This window comes from Lepus europaeus, chromosome 7 (genome assembly GCF_033115175.1).
Source record: "Lepus europaeus isolate LE1 chromosome 7, mLepTim1.pri, whole genome shotgun sequence".
Lineage (NCBI taxonomy): Eukaryota > Metazoa > Chordata > Mammalia > Lagomorpha > Leporidae > Lepus > Lepus europaeus.
Window position 1 is genome coordinate 5,223,972 of NC_084833.1, and position 10,383 is coordinate 5,234,354.

Below are 10,383 nucleotides of genomic sequence, written 5' to 3' on the forward strand. Positions count from 1 at the left end.
AACGAACTGGGCCATCACTGCTGCCTCCCAGGGTCACGTTAGCAGGAAGCTGATGGGAACCTGAGCGGCTGGGACTTGAACTAGGCCCTCATATAGAATTTGAGTGTCTCAAATTATGGCTTAACCTGCTGTGCTACAATACCCACTAATAGTGTGCATTTTCATGAACTTCATTTTATTTTATTTTTTAAAATTTATTTGAAAGGCAGAGTTACAGAGAGAGGCAGAGAGAGAGGTCTTCCATCTCCTGGTCCACTCCCCAGATGGCCGCAATGGCCAGAGCTGTGCCAATCCAAAGCCAGGAGCTTCTTCCAGGTCTCCCACCTGGGTGGCAGGAGCCCAAGGACTTGGGCCATCTTCTGCTGCTTTCCTAGGCATATTAGCAGAGAGCTGGATCAGCAGTGGTGAAGCTGGGACTTGAACTGGTGCCCATATAGGATGGCAGCACCACAGGTGGAGGCTTAACCTACTATGCCACAGCACCAGTCCTTCAATCTCTCTCTCTCTCTCTCTCTTTTTTTTTTTTTTTTTTTTTTTTGCAGTAGGAGCCAAGAACTCAATGCAGGTGTCCCACGTAGGTGGCAGGAACCCAGTCACTTGAGCCATCACCACTGCCACCCAGGGTCTGTGTTAGTAGGAAGATGGGACTAGGAGCAGACCTGGGATTAGAACCCAGGAACTCCTATTTGGGATGTGGGCATTCCAAACAGTGTCATTGGGGGGAAAAAAAAGCTTTATTTATTTATTTGAAAGTCACAGAGAGAGAGAAAGAGAGAGAGGATAGCTTCCATTTGCTGGTTCACTCCCCCAAATGGCCACAATGACCAGAGCTTGGCCAGGGCCAGGTCCAAGGCAGGAGCCCAGAATTCCCTCTGGGTCTCCCATGTGGGCGGCAAGGGCCCAAGCACCTGAGTCATCTTCAGCTGCTTTCCCAGGCAACATTAGCAGGCAACTGGATTGGAAGTGGAGCAGCTGGGACCCAAACTAGTGCTCATATGGGATGCCAGCATCGCAGGCAGCAGCTTAACCCACGGTGCCAACTACACCGGCCCCCCAAGCAGCGTCTAAATCCCTGCCCACCCCCAGAACCATTCTGAATTCAGCCGGATGCAGCATATTGCCTTCAGGGACCCCATCTTCTGAAACGGTAAATAACCCTTCCAAGATCCAAGCTTATACAAGGAAAACTCTTCCCTTGAGTTTTCCATTAGTAGCATTTCTGGAATAGTGCACGTAATATTATGTGCTTACACGAACAACAGAGTTCAAGTTATTGGCTTAGATTACTGTGACCAGGGTTTCCACTTCCGTAAGAACCAGTAGGACATTGGAAAGTCACGTAGACAGGAAACAGCTCTCTGTTCAATGGGGCTGTTGCAAGAACTGAAGGACTGGCCGCACCCCAGGCCCCATCCACTATAAAGACCAGAGAGCCCTGATCAATGTGATAACCAAAGGCACCAGCGCACATCCCAGTCCAAATTCCCAGGGACGGCAGATCTCCGTAGCAGCTGCCGCGTGGTTAACCGTCGGCCACCTAACCTCTGCTTGTTGTTCTTTCTGGGCACTTCCACAGAGACCTGGGCTTCCACACCTTCCTCTTTTTTTTTTTTTTTACAGGCAGAGTTAGACAGAGAGAGAGACAGACAGAGAAAAAGGTCTTCCTTCCATTGGTTCACCCCCTAAATGGCCTCTATGGCCAGGGTGCAGCACCAATCCGAAGCCAGGAGCCAGGTGCCTCCTCCTGGTCTCCCATGGGGTGCAGGGCCCAAGGATGTGGGCTATCCTCCACTGTACTCCTGGGCCATAGCAGAGAGCTGGACTGGAAGAGGAGCAACTGGGACAGAATCCGGCGCCCCGACCGGGACTAGAACCTGGGGTGCCGGCGCCGCAGGCAGAGGATTAGCCTAGTGAGCCACGGCGCTGGCCTTCTTCTTCTTCTTTTTCTTCTTCTTCTTCTTCCTCTTCCTCTTCCTCCTCTTCCTCCTCCTCTTCCTCTTCTTCTTTTTTTTTTTTAAGATTTATTTTATTTATTTGAAAGACAGAGTTACAGAGAGAGGGAGAGACAGAGAGAAAGGTTTCCCATCCACTGGTTCACTCCCAAAAGGACCACAACGACCAGAGCTGGACTGATCCAAAGCCAGGAGCCAGGAGCTTCTTCCGGGTCTCCCACGTGGGTGCAGGGGCCTAAGCACTTGGGCCATCTTCTACTTTCTCAGGCCATAGCAGAGAGCTGGATCGGAAGTGGAGCAGCCAGGACTCAAACCGGTGCCCATACAGAATGCCAGCACAAGTGGTGGCTTTACCCGCTACACCACAGCGCCGGCCCCCTGAGTAGGATTTTGGAGAGCTGCCTGCTGTTCTCGAAGGGCAGGAGATGTGTGCAGAGGTGCCTGGAATGGATCAGACCATACACTTGTGAACGGAGACCTCCATACATCAGGTGACCATTCCCGAAGCAGAAACCCTGCTGTTTGCCCTGATACCAGGAAGGTCAGTGCCGCCTGGCCAACTGGGGCATCGGCCACCAGTTTCTACCCAAGGGCAACATTGCCTCTCTGTAACTAGGACAGACCTGAACCCTCGTGGCAAAAGTGCTTGTCCCCCCTGACTCAGGGGTTCCATCCCCAACATCTTACGTGAAAGATACCACGAAGGTAGAAACTGCATCCAGTTGTGGGGTTTGGAGGAGGGGCCCCTGGAATGGGAGTGGATTGGACAGCGTTGTTAGGGCGGGCCCCTGGAATGGGAGTGGATTGGATGGCGTCGTTAGGGCGGAGCCCCGTGATTAAATCCTGACCACACAGACACAGACAGACACACACCCTCCCTGTCTCTGGCCCTGTGATGCCCCCTGCCTCCTAGAAACGGCAGGCAAGAATGCCCTGACCAGAGGCCAAGCCGAGGGGCCCTGCCCGACCTCAGACTGCGAACCTCCAGGATATGAGCAAAGAAACTTTTTCCTTGTCGGCTGCCTCAGGCACTGAGTTCTAGTGATGCCAAGCCGGCCGATTAAGAAGGTTGGATTCAATCCCTAAGGAGCCTGGGCCCCTGCACCCACGTGCGAGACCTGGAAGAAGCTCCTGGCTGCTCTCTTCGGCCTGGTCCAGCCCCAGCTGTTGCGGCCATCTGGGGAGTGAACCAGCAATGGAAGACCTCTTTCTCTCCCCCCTCTCTCTGTAACTTTGAGTTTCAAATAAATAAATAAATCTTTAAAGGGGTGCGGGGCGGGATCGGGGTGGCAGCAGCCAACCCACCCCTAGTCACCCCCTGGGCCCTGAGGGCTGGAGATGATGTGAAAGGGAGGGAGGCCGGGTGCTGGCTGTGCCTCCCTTAGCTGAGGGGCCTAAAACAATTGAACAGAAGCAGACGGCCGAATGGCGGCTACCAGGAGGGGAGAGGAGGTAGGGGAGAGGAGGAACGGGAGGTTCAAAGGGAGCAAAGATTCAGACAGGAGAAACACATTTGATTTTCCCTTTGAGACGTGCCGCAGGATGTGAGGACAGGAAATTCAGCGCCGTGCACGCCAATGGCGCTGAGAGGACAGACCTCACCGGCTCTTAGCGCTTGGAAGCCAAGTATTCGAGGTGCCAGGTAGGTTAACTGGATTTAATCATTGCACAATCATATCATTTTGCAGCCCGTAAATGGACCCAGCGGCCATGTGTCAGGATATCACCTGGGAAAGGCCCCTGGGAGTTAGGCAGGCTGAGGGGACGGCCAGGGAGAGGGTCCCAAGGTGTGCGAGCACCAAGCATCTGAGCAGATGCGGGGACCGAGGCTGGGGTGTGCAGTGCACGGGGCGGAGAGAGGACCTGCTGGCCTGGGACTGGCTCCTGTCGGGCAGACGAGGGCAGCCCCAAAGAGCTCAAACCAGGGCCGGGCACAGCAGGGTAAGAACAGCATCTGCAGGACCCCTCCTGCACAGGCCTGGCCCTCAGCCGGCAGCGCCACCCAGGCTCCCGCACCGCTCTCCTCTCCAGACCTCTGCTCCTGGGAAGGTCGGATCTGGACTAGATGATTTTTTTTTTTTTTGAAAGGCAGAGTTACAGAGAGAGAGGAAGAGAGAGAGAGAGAGAGAGAGAGAGAGAGAGAGAGAGGTCTTCCATCCACTGGTTCACACCCTAGACAGCCGCAGTGGCCAGGGCTGTGCCAGGCCAAACCTAGGACCCTGGAGCTTCTTCCTGGTCTCCCACGTGGGTACAGGGCCCAAGCACGTGGGCCATCTTCTACTGCTTTCCCAGGCATATTATCTGGGAGGGGATGCACAGCGGTGCCCATATGGGACTCTGGTGTGGCAGGTGGCGGCTTATATCCACCAGGCGGCAACGCCGGCGCTGGTGCGGGACGGTCATTCCCTGTTCCCCCAGCCCCATCTGGGAGTCTGAGTCTAACTCCCTTGAACTCCCGGTCCCTGCTTCCTCTTCCTCGCTGAGAGCATCCTGCCGGAAAACATCCTTTTCTCAGACCGCGAGCTGCCAGCATCCAGCACCGGTGGATGCACCTGCGCCTGCCCCGCATCAGGACCGTTCCCACCCAGACGGAGTCACTCTTGTCTGACCCAGCCCACACTCGCGGCCGGGAAGGCTCCTAGTCCGCCCAAGATGAGAGCTGTCTCAAGTCCGCCCCACGCGTCCCACGCGTCCCACGCCTCACACGGACGCATGGATAGCTGTAGCAAAGTCTGTCAATATTCTCTAAAACTGCGTTCAGAGCGGACGCCGGCTCAGCAACAGCCCCTCCACCAATGAGCTGCGGCCGACGCCCGCCTGCAGCCCCCAGGACCAATGGGCTTCCGATCCCTTTTCATGGGAAAAGCTTCCCTCCCCCATTCCTCTCGGGTGCACCTGTGGTTTGCCGTAGCGTGCCCCATGATGGTCCTTTTGTTCATTCCTTAATAAATTAGACTTGGAGATTTTTTTCCCCTCTCTCTGCTGTTTCTTTTCTCCTTTGCCACTCTCCCCAGTAGGACACAGCTGGGGAGCATTAAAAGAACAGTGGCAGAGGGCTACCGGATGCTTGACCTTGGCGCCGCGGCCTCAGGCTGTCACCAGCCCCCTCGCGGAGGACAAGAGAGGCCTCCAGGGGCGCGTCCAGCCGCGCGCGCACCCAGGCTCTGGAGCCACCTGCTTGGGTCCGAGTTCGCTCCATCCCTTCCATGTCCGGCAAGCCACAGCCTCTCCAAGCCTCAGCTTGAAACGGGACGGCACCTGCCTCCCCGGGCGCCTCAGGGAGCTGGCACAGTGCCCCCCGCACTGCAAGCCGGCAGTAGCCGGTCCAGCCCCCAGGCCACCTGCCCTCCGCTGCCCACGCCCCCGCGCGCCCCCACGTGCCTCGCGTAAATAAGCGAGCGCGCAGGCGCCCCGGACCGGCGCCCATTGGCCGGCACCCGGGCGCCCCGGAGCCGGAGACAGCGACGCAGCCCCCCCGGCCGCGGGGGCAGCCGCCGGGTCAGTTGGTCCGCACGTCTGCCGCTCGGTGCGCCCGGGGCCGCCGGCTTCGTCCGCGCCATGGCGCCCTGGCTGCGGCTGCTGTGGCTGCTGTGGCTGCTGCCGAGCGCGGCCCCCGCCGCCGCCGCTCCGGCCTGGGGGCCGCCGGCCCCGGAGCTGCTGGGGCCCGCCCGCTTCGCCCTGAAGATGTACAACCGCGGCCGGGCTCCGGGCGCGCGGGCCGTGCTGGGGGCCGTTCGCGGGCGCGTCCGCCGGGTGAGGAGAGCGGACTGGCCGGGGGACGGGGCGGCGCCGGGAGCGGGGGGCCCAGACCGGCGAGTGACCCTGCCCGCCCCACCCGCCCCTCCACCCAGGCGGGCCAGGGGTCGCTGTACTCCCTGGAGGCCACCCTGGAGGAGCCGCGCTGCCACGAACCCACCGTGTGCCAGCTCCCCGTGTCCAGAAAAACCCTGGTGAGTGTTGGGGCTTCTGCGGTTCCCTGGGCGCGTTGCCTCTGGGTGCTCGGTGGGGTGCCTGTCTCGGGAGCCGTCCTTACCCGTGGGGCCTCTGGCTCCCATCTCGGCTGCTTCTCCCTTCAGCTCTGCAGCCGTGGCCCACAGGGGTTGGGGTGAAGGGTCAGGTCAAGAGGCTGCTCCGCTTAGGATCCGGCTCCCTGCCGAGGGCCCAGGTGCTGGGCCCCTGCCATCCACAAGGGACACTGGGAGGAAGCTCCTGGCTCCTGCTTTTGGTCTGGACCAGCCCTGGCTGTTGGGCGCTCTCTCTCTCCCTCTCTCTCTCTCTCTGTTTCTCTGTCTCTAATTCTGCCTTAAAAATAAATAAATACATCTTTAAAAGGGGGGTGGGGTGCAGCAGGATCTGTGGTGGCAGCCACCACTCCACCCTGAGTCACCTCCCAGGCCCTGAGGGCTGGCGATGTTGTGACAGGGAGGCCTGGGCTGGGCGGTGGCTTTGCCTCTGGGTGCTCGGTGGGGGTGCCTGTCTCGGGAGCCGTCCTTACCCGTCCTTACCCGTGGGGCCTCTGGCTCCCATCTCGGCTGCTTCTCCCTTCAGCTCTGCAGCTTCGAGGTCCTGGACGAGCTGGGCAAGCACATGCTGTTGAGGCGGGACTGTGGCCCGGTGGACACCAGGACGACAGGTGCCGGGAGAGCCCCCTCCCCTCCCCCCATCAGACCTCCTTCAGGACTCAGCCTTGGTTTTCTCTCTGTTCCAACCTCCTCCTCCAGAGGACAAAAATGAGACTTTGAAATCCACGCTCCCGGTGCTGGACAGGGACGCCCTGCCGCAGGTGAGGGGTGGGGCCTGCTGCCTTGTTCCCCTCTCTTCCCCGCGCCCTGCTGCGGGGCCCCCGGGCGGGCTGAACTCCTCTTAAAGACCCTCTGTCTGTCCAGGACTTCTCCGTGAAGATGGCTTCGATCTTCAAGAAGTTTGTCAGAACCTATAACCGGACGTACGAGTCGAAGGAAGGTGAGGGCCGTGGCTGTGCCTGGCCCGTCGTCAGGTCAGCTGGGCATCGGCGAGGGGGGCGGACAGGAAAGGCAAAGCAGCCCTCCAAGAACCCCCGCACCCCGAGCTCGCGTCCAGGCTTTCGGGACTGGGCGGCCACCCCAAGGACCTGGTCCTTGCCTCGCCTCGCAGAGGCCGGGTGTGCTCTGTGGCAGGACCCCGGCACCAAGGCCTTTGCCCCCAAGTCCCCGTGGGGCGGTGTCCTCTGCACCCCGTTTTGGTTACTGCTTTCGCCCCTGCGAAGCCCACCCTGCCTCCCGCTCCCAGCTGCCCGGAGTTCCGGTCTCTGGGCCCAGCTGCCCACCCGTCTTCACGCTCTGCCTGGGGCGAGAGCCTCCTCTCCTGCCCTTTGATCCTCAGAAGCCCAGTGGCGCCTGTCCGTCTTTGCCAGTAACGTGGTGCGGGCGCAGAAGATCCAGTCCCTGGACCGAGGCACAGCTCAGTATGGGATCACCAAGTTCAGCGACCTCACAGGTGGGAGTCCCGGCCAGAGCCCCGAGGGAGCCTGCGCCCCAGGGCCTCGCTCAGGCCCGGCCGGACATCCTCTTCCTCCACATGCCCCACCCCCGCGTGCCTACAGAGGAGGAGTTCCGCACCATCTACCTGAATCCCCTCCTGCGCTCGGAGCCTGGCAAGAAGATGCAACTGGCCAAGCCCGTGGAGGACCCCGCGCCCCCTCAGTGGGACTGGAGGAGTAAGGGGGCCGTCACCGACGTCAAGGACCAGGTTGGCCCCCTGAGAAGTGAGAGCGGGCCGTGGACGCTGCGCGGGGCCTGGGGGAGGCGACGCAGCCCTGACCCCGCCCGTCTCTTGCAGGGCATGTGTGGCTCCTGCTGGGCCTTCTCCGTCACGGGCAACGTGGAGGGCCAGTGGTTCCTCAAGAGGGGGACCCTGCTGTCCCTGTCAGAGCAGGGTGAGCCTCCCGTCCGCTCCCCTGTCCCCAGCCCGGCCCCTGCAAGAGGGCGCTTCGGGACCGGCCTTCTGTCTCCTAGAGCTCTTGGACTGTGACAAGCTGGACAAGGCCTGCCTGGGCGGCTTGCCCTCCAACGCCTACGCGGCCATAAAGAATCTGGGTATGCGTGGGTGGGGGCGGCGGGGCGGCAGGTGCCGCTTCTGCTCTGTGCGAAGTCCGTCCGTGAGGGGGAGACAGGAGCGTGGAGTTATGGTGGGGGGGCTGGGGGGATGGAGAGAGAGAGATCCACCCACTGGGTTACTTCTCAAGTGGCTGCAACAGCTGAGACTGGAACAGGCTGAAGCCAGGAGCCTGGAACTCCATCCACGTGGGTGCAGGGCCCCCCCGCCGTGCTCAGGCCATCTTCTGCTGCCTTCCCAGGCGCGGTAGCAGGGAACCGGGTGGGAAGTGGAGCAGCCGGGACTCAGCCGGTACTCTGATGGGATGCTGGTGTCACAGGCGGCGGCTTCACCCGCTGCGCCACACCAAAACCCTTGCCTTCTTAATGCCGCCCTCGATTGACCGAAGGCCTTGGGCAAGTCAGCCCTTTGAGGACTCGGTTTTCTCCTCTGTGAAATGGCGTTGGGCTGCAGTGACAGAAGGGGGACCGGTGCAGGAGCCTGTCGGGGTCTGGGCGGCGGGAGGAGCAGACGGGTCAGGGCAGCACAAGAGCGCCAAGGTCGGGAGACCCAGGGCTGTGCAGCCAGCCTCAGTGAGGAGGCAGAGGCAGGGTTTGAGTTCCGTCTCCGCCGCCTCTCCTGCTGGTCTCCCCACCCCCGCAACCTCAGTAGCACCAGCTCTAGAATGGTTATATTTCTCAGAGAAGTCGGTAAGGAACCCGAGACGTCACTTCTCCTGGCTGGGAGGTGGCAGTGAGTGACTGGTGGACAGAAGCCCGCCTTTCTTTGCCTACCCCACCCTGTAGGAGGTCTGGAGACGGAGGAGGACTACACCTACCAGGGCCACATGCAGGCCTGCAACTTCTCAGCACAGAAGGCCAAGGTCTACATCAATGACTCGGTGGAGCTGAGCCAGAATGAGCAAAGTGAGTAGGGGGCCGGTGCGGGGGATGGGGGGTCCCGGCCGGCTGGGGCTGTGGCCTGCGAGCCCACCGACGCTCGCCCTCCTTCTCAGAGCTGGCGGCCTGGCTGGCCAAGAGGGGCCCCATCTCCGTCGCCATCAATGCCTTTGGCATGCAGGTGAGCCCCTGGCCCCGCTGCCTGGCCCCGCCTCCTGCAGGCCCCTCCCCCACCTCCCCTTGGAGTCGGCCCCCACTCCTTACGCTCCTCTACATACAGTTCTACCGCCGCGGGATCGCCCACCCGCTCCGGCCCCTCTGCAGCCCTTGGCTCATCGACCACGCCGTGCTGCTGGTGGGCTACGGCAACCGTGAGTTCCACCGACCGTGTCTGTCCATCTGCCCCAGGCCATAGCATCTCTGGCCCTCTGGAGGGGGGGTGGAGGGGACGCCTAGGAGCGCTGTCCTCAGCCCCTGGCCCTGGCTCTGGGCCAGCAAGAGCCATGCACCCCCTCTCCATGGGAATGTTGAGGCCACAGGCGTGTGCATGGCTAGGGACCAGTCACCGGCTGGATGGGGCGCCCTGCCCGTGCCCGGAGCCATGCCGGGCGTCCATGGGGGGCAGGCGGGCCTCTGGCTTTCTGCACTTTGCCTGGTGCCCCCGTGGGTGTTTGACGGTGCCGAGTGCTTGGAGACCCTGAGCCCTCGTGCCCTGCAGGTTCCGCCACTCCCTTCTGGGCCATCAAGAACAGCTGGGGCGCCGACTGGGGTGAGGAGGTGAGTCTCGGCAGCACGGCCCCGCCCACCGGCGCCCCCAGCCCGCCGGAGCGCCCCCACCAAGCCGCCTCCCCCCGCAGGGCTACTACTACTTGTACCGGGGGTCCGGGGTGTGCGGCGTGAACACCATGGCCAGCTCGGCGGTGGTGGACTGAGGGGCCTGCCAGCACGGGACCTGGTGCTGCCCGGAGCAACCCTTCAGCTTGACCACGTCCAGGCCCCCCCGCCCCAGGCACTGCTGGTGAGGAACGGGCGCTGGGTGGGAGCCTCAGGGTGAGCGGAGGGCACTGGGCTGGGGCACCGCCCCCTCCCCTCGGCCCGCTCCCACCCTGAAGCTCCCCCAACTGCGCCTTCGTTGAATTGTGGACATGAGGAGGACCGGCTGGAGGTGGACGTGCCGGCAGCTGGGGCCAGGGCCAGGACCCGGGGCTCGGGTAGGGAGCAGGAGGGAGATGCTCTGACCTTGAGCCCAGCCCTGTCCTGCCTCCCCCAGCTTTCCTCTGTGTGATCTAGAAGTTTTCGGGTCCCCCTGGATTTGGGGACAGTGCCCCCTTCCCCACCTAGGAAACTCGTAACCCCCCTCTCCTAACTGCAATAAAGAGGCGTGCCGGTGGCCAGTGTGGTGTGCGTGCCCGGTCCCCGAGGGCAGGAGGGAGGGCGGGGACCCCTGGCTGGTCAAGGTG

At 61.7% G+C, this 10,383-nt stretch overlaps 1 protein-coding gene across 1 annotated transcript; it reads left to right on the plus strand.

Moving 5' to 3' along the window:
- The first annotated feature begins 5,495 nt into the window (after nucleotides 1-5,495).
- On the plus strand, nucleotides 5,496-10,317 carry CTSF (cathepsin F). Its single transcript, XM_062195777.1, has 14 exons — nucleotides 5,496-5,705; nucleotides 5,804-5,902; nucleotides 6,501-6,585; nucleotides 6,674-6,735; nucleotides 6,839-6,914; nucleotides 7,314-7,427; nucleotides 7,534-7,679; nucleotides 7,770-7,866; nucleotides 7,946-8,026; nucleotides 8,831-8,950; nucleotides 9,040-9,104; nucleotides 9,204-9,294; nucleotides 9,642-9,700; nucleotides 9,781-10,317. Exons 1-14 carry the CDS (start codon nucleotides 5,511-5,513, stop codon nucleotides 9,853-9,855), a joined length of 1,365 nt encoding a protein of 454 aa, XP_062051761.1. The 5' UTR covers nucleotides 5,496-5,510; the 3' UTR covers nucleotides 9,856-10,317.
- The last annotated feature ends 66 nt before the right edge of the window (nucleotides 10,318-10,383 follow it).